Source organism: Scomber japonicus, chromosome 11 (assembly GCF_027409825.1).
Source record: "Scomber japonicus isolate fScoJap1 chromosome 11, fScoJap1.pri, whole genome shotgun sequence".
Classification (NCBI taxonomy): domain Eukaryota; kingdom Metazoa; phylum Chordata; class Actinopteri; order Scombriformes; family Scombridae; genus Scomber; species Scomber japonicus.
In genome coordinates, this window is record NC_070588.1 from 23,274,961 (window position 1) to 23,299,591 (window position 24,631).

A 24,631-nucleotide genomic window follows, 5' to 3' on the forward strand; every position below is an offset into this window, starting at 1 on the left:
ACCTGGCCAACATAGACGGTATGACAGTGACAGCAACTTACCATGATCACTCAAAGCAGCCACGCCATTAATTATGCATAACCCTCAGCCTTAATAAAATTTAAATGGTTCAGTTATATAAAAAATCACTCCTCATAAAGTAAATAAGCCATAGAGACCCAAACCGTTTTTTGTACTAGGCTGTAAACATGGTTATTTCTGCTGTAAAGTTGGGCATTTTAACATGGGGGTCTATGAGGATTGACTCGCTTTTGAAGCAGCCTCAAGTGGCCATTCAAGGAACTGCAGTTTTTGAAACTTCATTTTGTTCATTGAAGGTTGCTGCTTGGATTTCTACTGCCCTCCTTAATTTAAAAGCAGTAAAACAGCAGAAAGCCATCACTTTAGCAGTGTGCCTCCAGCTATATGATATGTAGTAACGCATATCTCTACTCTATGACACACACTCACACACTAATATGTTCAGTCTGGTGTGTTTGATAAAGGTTAAAGACGCTTCATTCTTGTCACCAGAGCCACAGGGAACATGACCCAACTTCTCGCTGTATGGCACCAGCAACATGTTAATGCTACTGCATCATTTCCTGCTCATAGATGATGGCCTGGAAACACATATTTTCACTTTATTATCACTGACAGTACAAATAAACTGGATAGTGACAGTGTCCCAAAATTATTTATAATTGCTCTGACCTATCAAAGCTATATCAAAATCACAATATTCAAAACTATTTCCATGAATGTTGATTTTGTGTCATACCACTGTCCCCATTATTGAGTTGTGCAATTATTTGGTTTCTAAAACACACTTCAGTGGTTTGTCAGTTTCATTTTCTACAGTACTCGTTGATTTTCTCTTGGATTTATTTCATTTCATCTGCATCAGTATTCTTTCCACTCCCTTCATTTTGCATTTCCATCACGCCCTATCAAGCATGAGGTTTTGCCGACTGTCCTCATCATGTTGTTCTCAGGGCTACAGGATCACTCGTGTGCAAACATTATGTCCACTTACTCCAGCCTACACAGAAAAACTTTGAAATCAACTTGTAATTACACCAGAATAGTTTAATATCATTATTCTGATTTGACATTTTCTTGATTTATTGAAAGAGTGAATCTTTATGTCCCATCACCTTGAGGGAAAATCAGAATCAGAAAAAGGAACTACACTTTTAAACTTCCACAATAACAATGGCTGGTCTAACCAAAAACAGTTATATACAGACAATATCAAACTATATAAATATTTTGAACCATATGTTGTTTGCATGCTCACATCAATGGTACACAGCTATGGCTGAGAAATGAGAATATACAGTATATGTTACACTTTCAGTAAAGCATGACATGAAACTGTTTTCTTTTCAAAACTATTTTTTTATTTATATCAATTGAGGATTAGTATAAAATTATTAATTACACCATGGAGCTACACCTGACTAACTGTGAAGATTTGAGTAACATCTACTCCTCAGTAAACTAAACTGGCTTTTTCCACAATGTTTACTACATCCCTGGATATAACCAGACAGATGTCATGGTATAGCCATTTTGGATGTCACTGTGGTAAAGCTCTCTGCTAGGAAGAAACATTATTATGTTACTCTTGACATGATTCAAAATCAGTGAGGGCTACCTGGAGGGTTTTGGTATCTCCATTAACCTTTAAACCATTTATAGTGGTGCAGCTGTCTATGCAGTAGAAGCTGATCCATTAGATCTACAGTGTGACTGTACTGGAACTGTTCCAAGGGCTCTGGTGAGCTATATAGGAAACAAAACTGAAATAGCTTTAGATACACTCGTAGTGTGTTAAATTGTTTGTTTTCAACACAAGCATAAATCAATGTTACGGTGTTACAGTAATACACATATCTCTGCAAGTTATAAAACCACAACATTACTTTGGGCTGGATCCAGATTCAGGATAAAACTGGAGAAAGGGAGAGGAGAGGAGAGGAGAGGAGAGGGTAGGAGAGGGTAGGAGAGGAGAGGAGAGGAATCGCCACAAAACAAAGAATCACTAAAAACATGTGTAAAAGATTAAAGGCTAAGCAGCTAGCTGACATGAACCATAGGTTTCCAAGGGAACATTTTAAAGTCTGGGCCTTGGGACTATTTTGCTCGTTTCTGGAGCCTTGATGGAATTCTGACATCTACATCCTTGTTGAGGAGCTATGCAATCAATGACTGTGGCGTGCACTGTATAGTTTACAGTTAACTGCAGTGAAAAGCATCCTCTAATAGCAGGAAATTCTGAATGCATGAGAAGGTGAAATTTAGTTTAAACTGTCCTTTTAAGAAAATATGGGTATTTTTCATCATTGAGCCTTGTCAATACAGCACAGCTTTATGCCTCTGGGGACCACTTTGGGCCCCTCATGTAGACAATCAGACTATGGAGCTTTTCAGATTGTGTCATGCTGACTTGTATAGCTAAAATTATAGCTCTCCAGGTTTCTTTCAGCGGGAGCTAACTACTCCCTTTAAGACCATCTCCACTATAATCATGTCAGCTTTCAATCTAAATAGTATTTTTCAGTGGGTGAAAGGATTATTTATAGTTGTTACTGCACCAAAAAAAGGGAAATGGTTGCAGCAAGAGTATAAAAGGAGACCATGGAGGACAGGTGGGCATGTATCAATACCAGTAAAAATGATTACTTATGACAGAAGTAGAAAAAAAAATGACTGAAAGTTTTGTTATCGATTCACTGATAATGAAGTATATCTAAATGAATGTTGCTATATTAAATCTAAGGATCTCAGAGAAATTGTATGTATGAAATGTATGACGTTTAAATACTAAAAGCAGCAATGACTGCGCAAGAGTCAGGAAGTGTTACTAATTTAACTCCAGTTCTCGCTGCCAATCCCTGAGGACAATACTCTTGTCCGTGAGTCACTGATCTCAAACACAGAGGAAAGCTTGCCACCTGCTGTGTCAGGTTTCTGAGGTTTGGCTTTAGTCAAAGCATTTACTGTCAGAAATCATTTGAGAAGACATACTGCCTTACAAAGAGTGTATGAAGTCATTGTCGTCTGTTCATTTTACAATTACTGCGAATCATCGCTATCAAAAACAAATGTTTTATGACAGACACGAATTCACACACCGCTGCACCGGCGCTCTGAGTTGACCTTTCATTACTTTCATTGATGCTCTGTTAATAATGCACAGTTTGGTAAAACCTGACACTGACCTGCTACTATCGCAATAGCCGCCACTGGAATGAATAACGTCTGGTCCCTATCAATTCAAGCTGTGACTACACTGCTACCAATGACAAATGTGTCAACACAGCATGACAATTGACACACTGTTCGCAAAGGCATCAATTTGTGCTGATTATTTAGATTTTAAACCTGGTACCTGTAGTTGACAGTGTTGGCTACATTACAATGAAATGTCACAGCAATAGCTTGTTACCCTGTACCCTGTAACAAATGCTCTCTCTGGAGACAAAAGCCCTTCACACACCTATTAAAACTGTTCTCATCCACTTTCACAGTATTGACATCAGTTGTACACAGAGGCATTTCTGACACCATGTATTTTTTAGTAATAATGATGAACTTCAAACAGTGCATCCATCTGTGTCAACTGCGCTATACAACTGTTCAAACTTTTGGTCCTGTAAATCAATAATCTCATAGTCTTACTGCACTATTCTCACTTGCCCTCACGCTCTCTCTATCATTCTCATCACTTTGTCATTTCATTGTGAATCAGAGTTACTCTGTGCGTCAGCCCACAGGAGATCAGCAGCTCCTGGAAAATCACAGTCGCTCCACAGCAGCTATTATGTATCCGCTCCTTTGGGATCCTGGAAGTAGTGAGCGTTAAGATGTGTCATGTGTTAGAGAGAGAACCTGCTTTGTGTTACACCTCTGCTCCTCACACAATGCCGCACCTTCACTCACAGAAATGGGGCATATGTCACACAGCTCCTGCTATTAAGGGCAGAGGATGAGCCAAATTACAAGATGATTTATAGAGCCGCCATAAGACACAGGGCAGAAAATCAAGTTGAGAAAAGCACAGGCTTACTATCCTGTTGTGATTACTATTGTGAGATGTACCTCAATTTCTTGGTGTTCCTGGAGAAGAATAGAGCTATCAGTATTGAGCATGCCCTCGGTAAAGCCTTTCACTATACAAACTACTGAGGTCAGTGAAAGTGGAAGTCCTTGAAATAAATCTGTCATAAGAAGCTTAAAGCAATAGTTTGATCATTTGGAAAATATGTTCATCAACTTTCTTACCAGATGGATGAAAAGACTAATACTATACTCATAGTCAGTCAATCAAAGGTTACCAGCAACCTGTTAGCTTAGCTTAGCATACAGTATAGAAGCAGGGGGTAACAAAATCCACCAAAGCTCACTAATTCTTTTTTTTCTAATCTATACAAAACCTGAAGTTCAAAAATGTCATATTGTCTGACTGTTGTTTGGCTGCGCATCATTCTTTGAACTGAAAAGTTTGAAAAATATTCTTGGAAATCAGTTGCATAAAAACTGGAAACAGGTGAACACAATTTTCTTGACTCTGTCCAAAAGTCACCAAATCTACCTACCAGCACCTCTAAAGCTCATTAATTAATGTGCTATATCTAATTTGTGTAATCCATACAAAAACTGAAGTCTGAAAACGACAATTATTTGACTATTTCTTGGACAGGGTCAGAAACTTCCTGGGGTATCTGCTATTTGTCTGGTCCTGGCTAAGAATAGACATTTTTAAACATATAGTTAAGCAGTGATTGACACAAAATACAAAGTAACCACACTTTACCCCCATCCTCATTCAAGTTATATTCTTTCTTCCATCATGTAAAATTATATTTAAACTCATTTTAATGTAATTTCTGGTGTTGTGAGATTAGACATTGATCTCAGTGTCACATTTAAGTGTGGTCAAGATATCACTCATGGCCTAACAAGAAATTTCATTCACCTCAAATGACTGAGGGCAAGAAAGTTCATAAAACTGACAATTGAGGAACAATTTATTACTCTTCTTTCAAATCTGACAAGACCATGTCAGTATTCCGTCCACAAATGGCCAATTTCACCCCTCTGTGTCGAACATAACTCAAAACAGCCACAGAAACAAAGCTGCCATCAGAAACTGTGGCCAAGAACAAAGTGTGAAACGCTTACAAGGATTTGTTACCAGAGGTTTCTCAGTGTGCCTGCTTTTGATTATGTTTTGTATAAAGCATGTAGACCTCCTAATAAAAAAATCACATAAAACAGTCCCTAACGCCGATGTTTTATTTAGCTAAATCAGCATCATTCACAGTAATCACGTTGTAATTCTCAGTCAGCCACATGATGTTCCTCACAGCAACGTTTCACACCACAGGTAGCAAACTGCATCTATGACTCAAATCCCAAAGCAATCAGCTAATCTTCACTCCTCACTCACATTTTACCTGTAGTTCATTTGGAGGACTTTAATTTGTAAAGGTTGCATCAATTAATAGTGTTCTTAAACAAAACAGACATGTCTCTTTTTGAAATGTTTTAATACTTTTTCTGGGAAATTAAAAGGTCCATTAGAACAGTATGGCCTTTAAAAGTGGTTACCAGGACGACCGCTGTTTGTTCGACACAACAACATCATCTCTATTGTCTTCAGTCTACTGCTGTAAGTGCAAATTACAGAAAAGGTAGCCTGCTTACACCATTAGCTTGAAACACAAGTACATCATAAATACTTTACTTGACTGACAATTTCATTGTGTTATTATCTGATATGCGAGCTAATATTGACCCATGAGCTGACAGAAAGTGGATCTGATTAGACAAGTTGGCTTTAGAGACCAGACAGATTAGGTTAAAAACAGGATATCAAATGATGCTAGTACAACTGAATCCTGTCATTCAGTCGCACATACTGTTTTAATACATGTGTACGTGTTTTATTTGGTGTATATGTTTAATTGTTGTATTTCTGTATTGTTAAGATTTGCTTTAAACAACTTTATCATGTTGATCAGTTGCCTTTAATCTGATGTAAGCACCTTGAACTGCCATTGTGTATGAAAGCTGCTATACAAGTTGAATTGACTTGATATGTTTAAATACAGAATTATCATGGAAGTTAAAGTTCTTAAAAAAGGACAATAACTCAGTTCTCAGAGCCCAATATGACATTTTAAAATATCTTATTGTGTGGAACAGTCCAAAACTTATATTCAATTTATAATTATATAAGAGAGAAAACCTGCAGTATCCAAATTAAACACAGGACATCCCCACACATGCCATACAGATTTTCAGTCATTTCACTGCATCAGTGCATTTTAATTTTCATACCCACATGTATGCACACACAACTTCACTAACAGACCACCACATAAGACAAACTTAAAAAAAAAGATGTTATTGATCACAGAATCTATGAGAAAAACTAAACCATTTCAGGGTGCTCAGGCCTAACCTTGAGGGAACAGAGAGCAGAACCGTGCACGGCCTGTGAAACCATCCACCTGCAGGTCCAGTGGCAAGAGTCACCCTCATAGGCACTGAGCCAGGACCACATGGGCCATCATCCCTCTTACCACTGCAAACTGTAGCATCTGGGAACTATCTAGAGCATCCTTGGTGATACTTCATGTAAATTATGAGTTTTGGTTTTTAAAACTCCATGTACCCTTGTTCACCCTTCTCTGTGTGTGTGTGTGTGTGTGTGTGTGTATACTGACACACTACATTCACCTCATCATCTTAGTTGATTTGTATGTAAACTTGATTGTCTCTCAGAGGGAGGCAGAATGGCAGCCAGGGACTTGAATCTCATCACCCCTGCGGGTCATATTTCTCAAGAGCATGATGGAGACAACGCAAATTAATTCACTGTGGAACTGATGATGTTGCTGCCATTATCACACCCAAAAAGATGAGAGAGAAATTATGTTACTTGCTGACTTGTGACCCAGTGCGGCGACACACAGCGTCATACCTTTTTGATTACTCACTTACAGCATTTCTGAGGTTTTACATGAGAAGAAAACAGTCATTGACAATCACAAAATATACCTTTTGCTTTATATTAACACACGTCCATCCTCTTTCGCTATATTAATTGCTATATAAGGATGTGTCAGCTATGGACTGTTACATTGATGAAGATGTAGCACTGTTTTTAGAATGGCCTTTAATAAAAATGTGAGCACTTGACTCTTTGCTGTGGTATGACAACGTCTATAAAAACCTTTGTGTGTTATCAGGAAACTAATGCAGTTTAGCCATTTAGAAACTTACTGCAATGTTTCTGTATGAAACCTAGCAACATACCACACTGGTTGGAGGAGGGTATTTTTAGCCAACCCTGCTGTTATTCTAATTGTAGGAGTTGTTTGAATCGTACCCATCCCATTTAATTACACAGTTTTTTTCTTTGTTGCCACAAATTAAACTAGCGTGTGTATTTTACACAAACGAATCAGGCAACTTTTAACTGTATAAAAATCCTGGCCCCTTTTTCCTTCTTTAACAGACTTGATTTTTATTTTTTTTTTATAGAAAGAATAGTATTTGAGATAAATTGTTCTCATATTGTTCTGAGGTGAGAACTGCATGCAGAAAGGACACCAGCAGCAGTACCTAGTTATTAAAATGCACATGCAATTTCAGATGACATTCTACTCAGCCATGAATAGTGAGTGCACGGTGAAAAGAATATTTTATACTCAGAGATTCATAAATCTGATATGACAGCAAACAACAACTAGATAAATGAAATTGCATCTTATCACGGCATCATTCAATATGCTGAATGCAAAGGCAATAGTTCTTAAAAATATATTAGCAGCCTCATCATCAACTTGTCAACAAGAGTTTACAGTAATGCAGATCATGCAAACTTACAGAAATTGACATTGCCCAAACACAAGCACCAATCATTTATTTATGTCCCTGCTTATTCATTATTTTTATGATTTTAGCTAATGTGAGTCACCACAAATCCAAATATTTAAATTGTAGTCTTTCTTAGCTTAATCATAGATTTTAGTGCCAATACAAGATTATAGTCTTCCAATAGTTTGTATGGTTGACCATGCCAGAGACTCAAATATATGATCTCAGGTCACAGCTTCAGTGCGAGGTCAAGACAGAGCGTTAATGCTCCTGTATACAGGATGGAGCACAGAAGAGCAGTAGCCATACAGTGCTGAAGCTTCAGGGTCTGCATCCTGACTCTGTCACACACCACAGAATTGCGTTTCACTTGATACGTTATGAACCATCATCATGTGGACGCCTGGGTGTTCTGTGACCTGTACTGTCACTCTGCTGTCAATGAGCCGCTGCTGTGCTACTCTGAAGAAGCCACCTACTGACTTCACACATCCACTGCAATTCTGCTCGTTCATCCACCTGGATACACTCTCCATCTACATTTACAGCACTCAACGCTTCACAAAACCTACAAAGCCCAAAATACATCAGCGAGCACCAATCAAACATCTGCCTTTATTACAAATGGCAATTTATGACATAACTTTCTCCACTAACGTTTCCCACCAAATGCCCTCATTAGCCAACTGTCATTCATTGTGGCTATATGTACCATTCAGTGACATTTGCAAAGTTTCAAGATGACAGCTATGTGGTCATTTGCGCAATCATTACTGCTATACATGCAGGCTGAAGGGTAAAACTTACTGTATCTCCATTCCTTCCACTCAGCTAGTTCATTACTTAATTGACTTAATGAAGTATATTCACTCAGAGACATGTAGCCATGCTGGAACATGAGAGTGAGCATTAAGTGTAGGCCAACAGTTGCACCAGATGACCTACTCTAATGAAAATCTACCAAAGATGAAACAAAGATCTTGCTGGAAAAACAGTATCACGGCTGAAAGAGTATTAACTAGTCACTGACTTTAAAGGCTTATTGTAGCTTAATAGTAGTGGTTTTGCAAAAGGGCTAAAAGTGGATGTGTAGTCTTTACATTATACTAAATTGCCATGTATGCTCTCAAGAGGTAAGTAGATCTGTTTACAGCTTTGACCCAACATTTTAATTTGCATCATCTCTCAGTGGTTTATCTTAACCACAGCTTCATGAAGCAAAGTGACAACTTGTTCAGTGCATGGCTCCAAAGGGAGGAAATGCTTTAACTCATGTAATGTTTTAGCCATGCACTACCCATTAAGCCTCACAGAAACACAGCACGTAAAACAATGTGGTCCATTCAAAGAAATGTCATGTGTATCTACGGTCGAGACTAATGCATTACCACTTAGTTTGGAACAAGAGAATGAATATTTACTTTCCCTCTTTTCTGTACATAGTGCAGCAAATGAAAGTCACAATGTGAGGAAAACTCATGGGATGTATGTATTCATGAAAGGAATGGGAAAACAACTGCAAACAGAAGTAAGTGAAAATTATCATAGAAGTGAGATATATTATACATCAAATATATATCTACCATGACGCTGAGAAAATAAGCTGACAAACATGTAGCTTCTAAAAGCACTAGCATGAATTTTTAAATCACCCAATAATTAACCCATGATGCATCACTTTAAATGTGATGATGCTGGAGAACAAGTCTGACAAGATTGTACTTTTACTTTGTACAGTTGTGTCAACCTTACATTTTCAACTACTAAACATTTTGAGACATATAATGACCTGTAGACAGAATCTCTGCACACATATGACCTCTCATTTGATCTCTTCAGCTGGCCTGGTCATGTATAATTCCAGTCAAGTTTGGAGTGTGACTATGTTGATAAAGGCTGACAGTCTTATTGATACAGTCCGGTTGGCTTTCTGTGTTCTCTCAGTTATGTTGTGTTACTAAAAATACAGCCCAAGAGCTAGAGCACCATATCTAGGCCTTTGCAGTTCAGGCCTAATGAGCACTACTCTGGAAACACCTGCCTCTGCTGACAGACGGCCACACAGAGGATTCTCTAACATACTATGAAAGGGTACTAGAAAATCCTCTGAAGGAACCTCTGTAGCTTAAACAAATCTGTTGTTGGATTTGTTTGACAGTTAGTGTTCAATTAGTTGGCATCTTAAGAAGCACCCTGATGACACAGTCTGCATATTGGCCTCTACTTCATTTTCCAGGATCTTACAAGCTCTTTTCGCTGTATCAGCGCAAATCCTGACCATACTGTGCCCACACCATCACTTTAAGTGAATTCAATAATGTGCCTCCACAAGTTGGGCTGCTCTCACTTTGAAAGGCACACAGCTTCAGATTGTAAACACCTGACAGCAAGTCTCAGCTTTGATCCATTGGCTGCACGGCGTTGAGCTTGAGTTCGGGTAGGCTGTATTCATACCAAATCAGGCCATCTCTGTCTTGTCTTTCTTAAAACGAGTCAGGAAGCCAACAAGCAAAGTCGAACTTTACTTTTAACATTATCAAACAAAGAGAAATGTACTCCCCTCCTCCCACTCTGATTGCTGGATTGGCAAACGCAGTGTGACGTTGGACTGTGTTTCTCCAAAAGTTTACTCTCGATCAACTTTCATGCCACAGGCCGGTGCGTTGCCGTTCTAGCCAACCCCCTCCCCACCCCCCACATCCTCTATTCTAATGAGTAGATGGACTGGCATTTTTGCCGCAACGCCTGATTTGGTCTAAATATGGCCTTGGTGTCATGCTGCAGCTTAGAACCTCAATCAGTCAGTTTTCACCCAAGACTCTACTGTGGCTTAGCCTCAGATTGTGCCTTTCATTTGATTGCCATTTTTACATTTTAAACTTGTGCACCGATAATTTCATGCAATGCTATCACGTTTTTTTTTCAAAAGATAAATACTAGCTAAATAAAACACACACACAGACTCACATACACCTACACACACACACACACAAAGGGCTGTTTGAAAACACTTAAGAAAGTTGCCCTGATTCTTCAGAGCCCTTTAACCATACTGACTAAAAGATATTCAGTCCGCTACACAAGAACAAAATTGAAAATTGTATATCCCAAGTTACGATGTGGTTTTTAAAAACCAAAGATGGCAGCTGGAAGTGACACACTTCCTTGCTAGGAAAAATAAGTGTTGGCACAATTGATTAAAATATACCGTAGACTTAATAGAACAAATCAACATAAACATATAGTACAGATATAGATATATAGATGTGTGTGTGTGTTTGTGCGTGTGTGTGTGTGCATTTGTGCGTGTGTGTGTTTGTACATATATAAATAACTAGACAACATGAATGTGATACTTCATTTTTATATTTTCTTGTTTCCTGCTCCAAGCTAAACTTGGGTTAAAAAGAGAGAAGGGGGTGGATGGTGGTGGGGAGTATGGGGGGGGGGGTGATAATAGGTTAAAAATAGCAGACCTTTGAGTATTTTTAGCCCTTTTGTTTAACAAGTCTCAGAGGAATTTAGAAATGTCTTCAAATCAGTTGAAAGTCTTGCCATACAACCTGTGAGGGTCTCCAAAGCTTAGCTTGTGCAGCTATTTGTCTTAGAAACAAGCTAGCTCCTCTGTGACTTGAATGTCTCAAATGTTGAAATCACTAGGTGAGGGACACACTGAAGCTAATTGTTGCTGCTCACACCAAACTAGGTTTAACCAGCGTCCACTATAGCTGATAGTAGACAATGTTTTGACGTTGCTCCTGCAGTGTCAGCAAGGCAAACTAGTCCCGCTACAGTGTGATGATGATATACTGCAGCTGCAGTGTCGAGGAACTGTACTGCTGCTGAGCACATCATCTTCAAACCCTCAGCATGAGGTAACAAGTAGCCTGCACTACATGCTGTCCACCTGGGGCTTCTCTGTCCTACCTACAACAGCCTGTTGAAATGAACATTGCTCATTCTGCAATGTGTTGTTCATTGTATTAAAAACAGCATATACTGTATAACTAATGACTGCTGCTACTGAAGGCAGGGCTTGTGCATTGATTTTCCACACACACACACACACACACACACACACACACACACACACACACACACACAAAAGTCAAGAATCAGAGTCGAAACGATGTCGACTGCTCAGGTGCAGGATTTGCATCAGTGCAGTGGAGCCCAGTTCCTTTCGACGTGCACTGTTCGCACCTCAGCTGCCCCTGTCTTCTTCAACACTAAATCAACTCAAGTGCTCGTAGAAAATCATGTTTCCCTATGGGCCCGCATGATGAGTACTGGCCTGCAACAGTCGAGAGATAGACAAGAAAGAATAGTCTGTCTCCTCCGGCTGGCTTGCTAAAAAGACATAGCGAGTAGCCCATTTAATCGAGAAGTGGTGTTGCAGAGGGGGGAATGCTGCTGCAGTAAGCCCCGGGATGGAATAATCTGGTTATGGGGAATCACGTTGGATAGAATAACTGTGCGTGGATTTGATCCTCTGAAATAACATCTAGCCCGTGTGTATGTGTGTGTATGTGAGTGTGTGTGCGTGTGTGTGTGTGTGTTTGAGAGAGAGTGAGAGCGCTATTTAAAAAGTTAGGAGATCATGGTGCCGTGGCGATGCGGGGGAGCTTTTGTGTATGTGCGCTGTGCGTCCCCAAACCAGGGCTCGCCGATAGTAGCTGCACAGAATAAGTTGTTCCTCCCTCCCAGCGCCTCTGCATGATCAACTAGCTGCATAAATATGATTGCAGATCTATCACGATTACAACAAACAAACGAATAACGCAGACACACACACACACACACACACACTCTCCCTCTCTCAGTCACACACACACGCGCGCACGCACGCACAACGCCGGTTCACAGCGAAACGGAGGAGTAGGCATAATGGTGATGAGCTTACCACTTGGATTCTTGTTTTTCTTAAGACTCTTGCCACAAAGACACTGCAGCATATGCGTTCCTTTGCTGAAAATGTTCCAAAGAAACCACATTGATTTGGGCGAAGAGCAATCCAGTGGCTTAAACACCCAGATATAGATGAGATCCTTGCGGTTGCATAATAACACAATTGGATCAGTTCTCCAGGACAAGGCTACCAATTGTATCATAGAAAAATAGGTATATCCAACTCCTATGCGTTTTCATTCACGTGGCAAAAATATTCAGTATCTGTCAGACTTCGTAATAATGGTGTGTTTTCTTCTTCTTCTGGCGTATAAAGGATGCCTCCTCAACTAGTCGATAATAGAAAATATACTCTGTAAATTGCATGTGTCGCACCGGGAGGAGACGGGCCGCCAGTAAACAAACACAACTAACGTGAAAACAGTAAAACACGGTGGATTTCCGAGGAGAAAATCATTGCCTATTAGTTCATCACTCTGAGGAGAGGAGGGTGGATCTGCACAGCATCAAAAGCCAAGGGAGGATGCATCCTATGCACAGACTGCTGCAATGATAGCCCCAACAAAACACCACATTGCCGGATCAAGTCCAATTCGTTTCTGCTATAAACCCGCTTGTTTGGTGAGGTCAGACAACACAAGCCGCAGTTTTCATCTCTCACAGTCCCACACTGCAACGTTTCTGTTGAAGCCAGACTTGGGTTCTTGGTGTGTGTCCGTGATTCCTGGAGTGTGCGTTTCTTCCCTTTTTGTGAGGTATTTTCCTCAAGCCGTTTTCAGCGCCACGCCACTGGCATCTCCAAAAGTACGGTGCGCCTGTACAAAAACATTTGCATGAATTTCCTTTAGCGTCGGACCTCTGTTAGAAATAGACGGGGAGGAGGGGTTAAATTGAAAGATTGGCTTTCCATTACGTAAACACGTGGTTTCTGCGCCGTCATATCAGTGATGCTCTCGGAAATCTTTATGATCCGACTCAGACTATTGTGACAAGCTGTGTACCAGCTTACGTTTTTGGAAATGACTGTGTGTATGAAGTAGATCTTTTTCACATAGGGGGGCATTTGTGCACCGAACGTCAGAGTCCACATTTACATCACTCAGCTTCACACAATTTCACAGTTTCACAGTGTCATTTCTTTGCTCACAGTTCCTCAAGTAGTTACAGCTTTCATGCGTGTTAATCGAGTGATTGCGCACACAGGTGCTAAGACTCACCTGCTGTCATATATTGATGGGCAGTGTGTGTGTGTGTGTGTGTGTGTGTGTGTGTGTGTGTGTGTGTCAAGCATTGCTAAAGCAGAGCTGCAGCCTATATGGCACTGCAACAGATCACTATTACTTTGGTAGGTTGAATGAATTCAGTCCAACATTTGCAGCAGAAAATATGTATTTAACATAAAAGGTATTGCAGAAGATTGCAATGAAGAAAAACATATTTTTAAAACCATTGAGCCTTCCACTTTATAATTACAAGGTACACATTCTGTATTTTATTTGACAAAACATTCATATGGAATATTGTGTGTTCCTGTTTCTGTTTTGTTCCTTCATCTCTGGGGAACACGGTCCAGTTAGTGTTGCTCATGACGACTGTTACCACTGTGTGACTACATTTCTCCATGGGTTTAAAGGTTTTCCATCACAGACTAAAGGGGGAGGGGGGACATTGTTTTCCCTGATTATGCCTGCCTTGCTTAGGTAGGGGTTGTGTGCAAAGTCTGTGTCATTGCACAGAGGCAAAATTCTGTTTTATATTCAATTTGGCACCAGTGGTGCTTTTGTCCCTCTGTTGTATGGGTTACCATACTTCAGATCTAATAATCCTAGATCTGTCAGCGTGACTCCCTCTCAGCACAAATGGCAGAAGTCAGTTTGCCTGCCAGTGTTTGAAAGTGGACCCATTAGATGCTCAGTGCAGAACTCACCCACAGGTGTTGAATACAGTAAGTCATCCTCATTAGGCTGCCATGCAAAGAATTACAAATAGAAAAAAAACAAATAACCAACATAACGGTCACAAATGACCCACTTAGAACTGATCCTGTAGTTGTGAATTCATTAGAGCGATAAGTATTTAATTATTTTACTTACGTGGTGATTTGCTGTAAATAGCGTAAGTAAAAAGGTTGATTCATAATGAAACAGTGCTGCATTAGATCACTCACTTATCCATCCATTCTCCAAATTACTTCAACATCTAGCACTAAACACTTGTATTACACAGATGTATTGCCGTCACATTATATGTTTATAAAGTGTATTTCACCCTCTTGAGATAATCAGTTTTTCATAGTATGTTTTTGTGGACAATCGATGACAAATCACAGGTGAATGCGTTATTGTCAGAAGCTGCTTTTGTCCAATGTAATGTCAAGTGAGCAGAAGAGACAAAAAGCTGAGCTTCGGGTAAACAACATTAACCGCAGCACAGGAAGCATGATGTGAGACTGGAGGGGTTCATTAGTGGGGTTGTGTTGTGTGTTCGTCTCCGAATTACAGCATTAATCCACTTTAATGACCTAGTTTTGTGGCGCCCAGGTCTTCTCAGTTGTCTATGTCCTCAGTCCTCAGGGATGTGGGCCACTTTGAAACAAAATGTTTCCAGATTGACTTTCTTTACACAGCAGCATCATTTTGCTGTGTCACTGTTTAAAGGCCAACTGTAAAGAATGTTTTATTGATTTTAAGAAGGAGTTGTCAATTCTTCAATTGCTGATAGATTATATGCACGTATGGCTGCTAAGACTTTAAATGTGCAGAGGCACTTAACCAGACCACACACACAATGCAACAGAAGCCCATACATACATATCTATACAGCACACCACCTCACACTTACACAGTTACTTAAGCAATTAAAGAAATTTCCATTTGTGTGCTGTATACTTCCATACATGTCCTGTGAGGTCAAATGGACTCGCTGGAATCAGCACAAGTTAGTGCAGTGCACCGCAGGCTCTCCAGCTTCCTACCCCCGCAGATGCCTCTCATGTCATCCTCCCTATCGATCCATCTACTGTAATGTAAAGTATCATCGCACCCTGGAGGATATCGTCTGACAATTTTGTCAGGGATCATTAGAATATTTCTTTTTGATTGCCCAGGCTGCGGCCAGCAGGAAGTGGCTCCCCTGTGAGTTTAAACAGCCTCTTTTCTCCTGATGGTGAAAAATAACTTGATTTAAGATGCAGAGAGATAAATGGACTGGTTCCAGTTTTACTCATGGCCTCTGTGGCTTTACTGTACACATTTTAAAAGGCTTGCACAAGGGGGAGTGTGAAGACTGCATGAATGAGTGTTATCATTTGGAGATATATGGTACACATGGAGGGATTCATAAATGATCTGATGTGAAAAATGTAAATATATTTAAAAACATGGTTTGTATTTTAGAACACAAATGTAGCACACACTTACAGTATATTTTCAATTTGAGTGAACTGACCCTTTAAAATAGTGAATGCAATCTATGAATGAATGAGCCAGTAATTAATTACAGCATGCGCTATACTTTAGATAAGATTTAAGATATTCAAATAAATGAGTTTAAAGGTTACAGTGAGAATGATGAGCTGTGTTGAAGTAATTCAAGGGCCATCAGTATTAATTGCTTGAACCTTGAAATGATAAATGCTCACATATGCCAAAAAAGCCTAACTTAATGTGCTTCTTTGAAAGGAGAAGATGTTTAAGCCAGTTTGCCTTTTACTGCTTCAGGATGAATAAGAATATACATAATGAAATACTGGATAGTGGTGAACTAATGTCAATTAGCCAGTGAAAACACATTAAGTGCTTCAACTAATAATTTTGGACAGTACTGAAGATCACTTAACGATAAATCTATTTTTACTATTGATTTCAGACAGAGTTGTTAATAGAGGAGTATGACTCTGTAGATATATAGTTTTGCAATATAATCCAAGATTTTCTTAAATCCAGTCTGCTGAAAATGTGTAAAAAGCATTGTGTTTTGTAATCAGCCTGTTGTAGTTTAATTTAGAAACTTGTCCATTTGTTCAAGCCATGTCCAAGGCTTTCAGGGAATGCTAGACTGGGACGACATTTATGTCCATGTTCAGTAGCAGAGTTAATACCATCCGCTCCCCTTCACCCGGCATGCCCACAGCCAAGATGTCTACCAATCAGAGAAGGAGTGTGGGCCGTGTTTGGCACTGCTTAGAGCAAGTGTTCACTAGGAGATGAACAGCTGCTGTGAACCACTTCATGACCAAAGACTTCATTTAAACATTACACACACTCATATATACATAAACACAAACTCTGTATGTAAACAATTTGTAGCCAGCTTATGTTCATTCTGTTCATTCCCTCTGCTCTTCGTCCAGTGAAGGCCCTCCTTGAAGTTGTCTGCAACATAGTCACTGATGTTTAGACACAGAGTTGAAGGGCCAGAACTACTTGATGTGCATCACTGGGCTCAAACAGTGACGATGCACTATAAACACCATTAAGCAACTAACTGGGTTTATTTACTCATATAAGATTAATCAGAATGAGTATAAGGTGTATTTATGTATTTATACTGCACGTGAAATACAAAACACAGGCATGCAACACTTTTTAAGCACTTAGCACCGAGCTTTGATTTCCTGCTTACTGGTACTTGGCTAATATGCAACACCATATGTGATGTTTAGCGCTGGGCTAGAAAACCTCTCCAATGCACCCACATTGTGACTAATAGGGCAAAAGACCAATAGAACAAATTGAGGAATCCCACGCACATAATAACCAACTCCTCTTTAAAATCCATTGTGACCAACAGTATTCATTATTGCAGAGAGATAAGGGCAATGACACCGAGCCAGTGCAAGGGCGCTGGAAGTAGGTGGACCAAGGGGCCATTGCAGCCCCCCTCACACACACATAAACACACACACAGAGCTATTGTAGGCTATGAATGACATTCTTACAACAGCATGGCATGTTGATAATTAGCAAAGGTGAAGCAGCAGTAAAGTCACGTTTATGGTTAAATATGGATTATGACACGTGGACAACATTAACATTCCTATAGGTTACTTGCTGTTACTCAGTTGCAGGCGTGTTACTTTCCTATAAACTTGTAGTTGTGGGTAATTAAACAAAAAAAACAAAAAAAAAACTTGTATATAACTCCACACACATTAGTTAGACTCCTGGCTATCTACCACTACACACACACACACACACACACACACACACACACACACACACGCACACACACGCACACAAATACTTTTTGGCCCCCGTACCTTTGAAATGAATATGGCTCCCATGGGCTAGTGAGGATTCAGGCATCCTCCACTGTATAGTGAGCCAGCCCACATTCATTGAGTACAGATTGCTGGTTATAGAATGCATTTATATCCTTCAAGATATACAGTAGGCCTACAGTTTAATGGCCACATAATGATGATCTGAGGAAACTGTATCGAAATAGTCTAAAATCTTACTATACAAATACATCTTTCATTATCCTGCTTCTGACCCTGGAGTAATGAGTTAGGGTTAGAGTTTTCAATTAGGTGACATGTTGTCAATGTAAACAGACAGATCTCCCCTTAAGATCACTCTAATCACTCCCTAAATGTGTTGTACTAATTCTAGGCCTCACCCTCTCCTACCACAAAACTTTGGGGCTCATCTAATGGCTGTTCTATGATCCTTGTTGAAAGTTCAAAGTTATTAGTGGCAACTGGAGATGACTCACTTTGCATTGATTTCATGCTTTAATGAACCACTTGGTGAACTGGTATTCTCTGTTCTTACAAAAAGGCAATTTTTTAATCTCCATTAACAATCAAAAATGCTCCAAGATGATTTATCTATTGTCTATTTGAAAACATTTATCAAAAAAGGCTGTGAAGTAACTGGACAAGTATACTGTAGATGTTCTCAGTATTGTTTTAGGCGAGGCAAGAAGTGGCTTCACTGCATAGTCACTCAAAGCATGAGGAAGGGCCTGCGGGTCAAATGGACAGAGAATAAGTGAGCGGATATGAGTAATGAATGTTACAGTGGTCACTCATGCCAAGCATCGTTTGGCGCTGCTGCCACTGCCCTTCCTCTGGCTTTTCTCCCCACACCCTCATCTAAACTTTACCCAGAAGCGGTGCACACATGTCTTAATGATGCACAGGGCCTAAAATAAAGCACGCTCTCAAATCACGCCCTTTTATAATCATCTCTCGGGGAGTTTCCTGACCAGTGAGAATTGTCATAATCATCATATTTCCTGCCTTATGGTGAAAGCACTCTCCATTTTTAGCCTGGCTGAGCTCTCCTCGACCCCTTTACAGTTCAGTTTGACCCTTTAGTAATTTGAACAGCTATATTTCGAGTTTTCTTTCTCTCATGGCAGTGAGATGCACTCCATATGGTTGTAACAGTGCAGTTACATAGTCGTGCTCATGAGGTTGTACCCGAACATACAGTCATGTGGAATCGATTGGTTCCTGCAGTGCCAAACAAGATAATCAATATTTCAACTATTTCCCCCCCTCTTTAGGCACTGATCTGCCATGTAGTGAACTACTTTGTTCTGCTCTTTACACTGTATTTACCCTGTAGAAGTCATTGTTAGGACAAGGATGTAAGATTATCTTTTGTACTACTTGTACCAGGAAAAAAATGCACAAGTACAAGGACAATAAAATGTGATACTATCAGATTATTTTAAGTGTCAGACATGAGCTGAATGTTTCCTCAGGAACCTCTTTATTCCACACTGAAGGAAATGTCTTTATTTCTTTTGCACTACCTGACTGGTAGGCTAAGTGACTGAATGCAATCCTACCGGCTCATTGTGACATCATTTTTATTCAGAGGCACAGCAGTACACATGTATGACTTATCAGGTTTATTTATAACCCTTGTACATTGAAAACAGTTTGATTTTGCATATGATTTGAATCAATTGTATCTATGTATGTACAATTTAAAGACATTTACATTTTAATTGAATTTGTATGTTTAACACATTTTACTACAACGTTTGTGCAGTTTTATAGCTCAATCTAAATTTTTACATTCTACAACTAAGTACATTTACATCCAACTAAGTTCAAGTGGAAAAGCTCCTTATAAACCGACTATACTGCATACTAAACAGCAGACAAACTAAGTCATCTGGTGAACATAGTGGGGCATTCAGCTACAAAGAGACAGATATTTATTAAAGAAAACTGATCAATGTGGCCCCTACACCCCCCCTTTATTACAGTATCATAAATTAATGAATGATGCTTTTGTTGTTTTGGAATAAAATAATTGTCGACTTGTTACATTTACATGATCCTCTCCATGAGAACATACAGTAGCTCTTGAATGCAGCTGTTTTCAGTAACTCTTATATCTCATGTTTCTGAGACTCTCACATTCACATTTTCTACTGCATTAACATGCAACAATTAGATGTATGCAATGATAAAACAGAGACACACAATGAGTTGCATTATCTGCCTTGTGCAGGTTTCAAGTCTTTTTAAGAGAACTATTGTCATACACATTGTCACAGTCAACAGTCTACCACATGATTGTATACTTTAGAAAGTGTGGCCTATCTATTAAAAAGAATATGATTTGTCTCAAAGTGACAGAACACAGTTACACACAATATGCATTACATACAGAACAGTTAGCTCTAAGTGGAGTCTAATATTCTTCACCTTTGAAATACAAAACCCATGCACAATATGATCTCAAACACAGAGTTCCTTAATATTTCATTTTAAGTAGAATTAAATAACCTGCAATTCAATTATTTTTACAGTTTATAAATCAAGATAAAAGGAAGAGGATCCTTGCCAGTAACCAACAAACTGAAATGTTAAGAAGAGGTGAAGTTGCCAAGGGAAACAGGAAAACATTTATAGTTGTGAACAAAGCAGAGGTTACATTTAAGAGGATAAATCACACTGTAAATCTGCGTTTATGTTCACTTGCTGCAGTCGATTAGTCTGGCATGTCACTGTACTCGGCCTCACTCTGCTAATTTGTTATCCTCATAACTCTTACCACTGTTATGTAACGGCACTGTGGGTCTTTTTTTAACTTGCAAAGACTGCATCTTTCATTATTTATACCATTTCATAGCGCAGATCTATCTGGGATATAGGCTTGTATGGGTTGAGTATAAAAATGGGACAAACTTCCTGCATCCAAGAGGAAGTGCAGCATGTGTGCGCCAAACTGTCATCAAAAGAGCCACTTTTAGAGGGATAAAGCCTATTTCCGAGTCAAAGCATCCATTCCTCTGTAGCTCAGCAGCATTAATGGAGCAGGAGAGCTGAGAGTATAGTGCCTTAGAGTCGTTACCTATTCTACCATCCATTAGCTGAAAATTGTGTTGACTTTGAAACTACTTTTTATATATCAGGTAAGATGGATTTTCAGATTTTGTTAGGGTTATCCTTTTTTTTTTTTTTTTGCACAAAGGTGCAGATGTGGGGAAAAACCAGAGGGGCTGATAACACTCACATAATACTCAGACATGTCATCAGAATGGGTGTTTTCTGTATTTTCTAATATGATCAAAGATTACACGTATTATACTTTATTGCTTTATCATGTAGATAGTGTCTCTAACATCTGTTTCTATATTTAATGTTCAAGACAGTGTTTATAATTCCTTCTGTTGGCAAAAGCTTCCTGGTCCATCTCTTTGAAAGCCTCTTGAGCCAAAAGGTATGAAGTGATACATTTGAGCCAACTAACTGCACAATAAAGGTTTCATTGTTTTAATTTCAACAGTATCTTATTCTACCTCACTTCTGGTGTGACATTAGAATTACCTTGGCATGATAAAATTATGAAGACGGGAGAAAAACATATTTTTACTAACAAAAAGTCTTGATTGTAGGTGTCAGGTGTTCAGGCTGGTATTCAGTTAGATGCAGCCACCTCTAAGCAGGATTCTGTCATGGGACCTGTTACCTTAGTTGCTTTCCATCACTCAGATAAAAAAAAAAAAAAGCCTCGATCGTAACCTTGGGGGAAATGCTCAAACGCGTCCTGCTGATCTTTCTGTGGTTCTGGCCACAGGCATCAACCAGCAAAATATGAGCTCTGAGGGAACTCCTGGTATTTGTCTCAATCTGTGGAGACAGCATGGCCAACAGGAGAGACAGTGGGTGGTACTGTTCAGTGGCCATACTGAGGTAAACAGAGCTACAAATATGTGAAGTATTATCCTCATTTCTTGTAAATAGAGACCTGTACTGCCTAACATAATCCAACACTAACAAAACGGACAGAAATACACCACAAATGTTGGAATTCCGTGACCATAATGCAACATATTTGCCCAATGTCTCTCGCCTGCAATATCAATACATTTTCTCCTTTTTCTTTCCCTGAGGTTGTAATATTCTACAGAACATACATAACATATGTGCATCTGGGCTTTAATATTAAAGACTGGCTTCATCTGAAAAACATAACACACACACATACACACACACACACATACACACACACACACACACACACACATACACACACACAGTATGTGTTATGTTGATATGTGAATCGGCTCTTACTGTACTTCCCTCTCCCATAGAGACCTTCTTTCTTAGCACCAATTCCCACAATGGTGCAATGGAAGATCCACCACTGAGACTTCCCTGGAACTGCTAACATCCCCTGCCATTATGAACAGGACATGAAAACAAGCTTCGTTATCTTAAATGCATCATTATCTCCCATCTTATTTAATGGTGATATATAAGGAACCAACAAAACATATGCATGTGTGCATTCTCTCAACACTGAATTTCAATTGATATGAATGTAATTTTTGACAGGGATCAACAGAAAGAAAAACTTGAATCAGTTGTTTTTAGAGGGAGCATTGTAATTTGAAAAGAGATCTCCTGTGTGTAATCAAGGTGTGTCAAAGGGATTTTTGGTTGAATGACTAAGGGCCAAATAAATAAATATGAAGGATCCTTCTAGACAAGCCTATAAATTAAGAAGTTAACTGAAAAATACCAGTCAGATGCACAAAGTCAAGAAAGGTCAGTCAGGGAAAGAAAAAGAATTTGGCACAGCTGTAAATCTGCCTAGAGCAGGTCATGCTCTACACTTGAGTGTTTGAGTGAGAAGGCCATTAGCGTGGTTGCCAAAAGACCTGTGGAGATCATTTTGGTGGCCACCTTGGCTGAAATGGGAGATGCTGTACATGATGCTGTGTTTGTAAGTTTGAAGCTCTTCCTGTGTCTTCATGGGTTTCCTCCAGATGCTCCAGTTTCCTCCTAAAGAAATCCAATTTAGGTGAACTAGACTCTTTCGCCCAAAGCTGATATGCCCTTCCTCTAGCCTGGTGTGTACTGGGATAGGCTCCAGCACCTATCCCCAAGCAACCCTAAGCAGAAATGAATGGACATCTGAGTAAGTGTTTGCCAGAATGCACATGGGAGACCCTGACGATGGAGGAAGACTCTTGGCTCTTATGAGTCCAAAGTCTAATTTCTTCATGCTAAAATCTGTTTCATGAAACCCAAACCATGCACTTCAGCAGAAAGTAACTCTCCATTCTTACCATGAAGCCTGGTGGTGGCAGCAACATGCTGTGAAGAATGTGCCTCTTCCACAGGATGTCCAAATAAAGTCCACAAGAGAAATACAACTCAGGAAAAAATCTGTTTTTCAACAAGACAACAACCCCCAATATGAAGCCAAATTTACACAGAAACACCATCAAAATGTGTCCTTCAAATATTAATACCCTGATGTGATCAAGTCAGCATCCAGATCTGACAGATTTACAAACGGCTGAAATCTGGAGGGTCCAGATCAGCAAAGCTCTAAAAGATTGACTTGAAAGGTGTAAAATCCTTAAGCAGTTTTTTAAGTGCATTTTTTAATGTTAATCAATCAAGTAGAGATTTGCAGAGATTTGTTCTCTGTATTTAAGATTTTTTCAACTTGATCAGTGTCAAATAAATCCTAATCCTTAATCCTAAATTATATCGAGTGTGGAAATAAAACATGTCACAGTGTGGGGTGGTATGGGCAGGCATTTTTACTTTTTACATGTAAAAAGGTATTGTATACATTGTTCCTTATTCAACTCATAATAGTAGAGTTTTAAAAGTAACCTGCATATGCTTTTTGCAATAGTCCCATTTGAGACTCAGCTAACTAACAAGGGATTTTCGTGTTTGGAAATGGGCTAGAAACAACCAGCACAAAGAAAGAATATGAAAGGTTGAGTTCCTATTTTAACGCCCTGGTATCCACCATCTGTCCCATCAAGTTGTCTTCTCTTATACAACAAAGTAACAAATTGGCCTGGAAACGTTTTACTGCCTATAATTCATTCATGAAGGCTCTTCCTATGCACTGAGATGTGACTGTGCTGGGGAGAATGGTTAATTGGCTTTTGAGGGCATCTGTGGGGAGATGTCAGACATGAAGAATCACCTTTTGCCATGGCAGCTTTATAACAACTCCTACAATGTTATACAACTGCAATCTTTTGTAATACACTCATGAAAGTTACATGTATATGGTTGTTTGCTCAAATATAGCTTGAGCCTTGATAGTTGGTTACACAGGTTTTGCATTGTTGAGTTCATTGCCAGCTTTAAAAAAAGCACACTACACCTTGTTGTGCTAAACATGGGAAAAAAATGAGAGATTATCATGGTGCAAGGAAAAGAATGATGATCATCTATTACTGTTATCTATTACAGTTTTATGAGCTCTTTGGTTGTTCATTCTGGCATGAGATTTGAATTATTAACAGTTGTGATCTCTGTTGCACTAAAAATAGTCATAGCCAGCTCTAGTCAGTAGAGGGGGGTGTTGTAATGTAGATAGATGTTCATTCATGAAGT

The 24,631-nt window shown here is 39.3% G+C and overlaps 1 protein-coding gene across 1 annotated transcript in view; it reads right to left on the reverse strand.

The window, feature by feature from the left end:
* Window positions 1–12,996, reverse strand: part of fgf14 (fibroblast growth factor 14) — a 101,791-nt gene extending 88,795 nt beyond the window's left edge. Inside the window, exon 1 of the mRNA XM_053328485.1 lies at window positions 12,779–12,996. Coding sequence (XP_053184460.1) covers window positions 12,779–12,986 — 208 coding nt within the window. The 5' untranslated portion in view covers window positions 12,987–12,996. The remainder of the gene's footprint in view (window positions 1–12,778) is intronic.
* Between the last annotated feature and the right edge of the window lie 11,635 nt (window positions 12,997–24,631).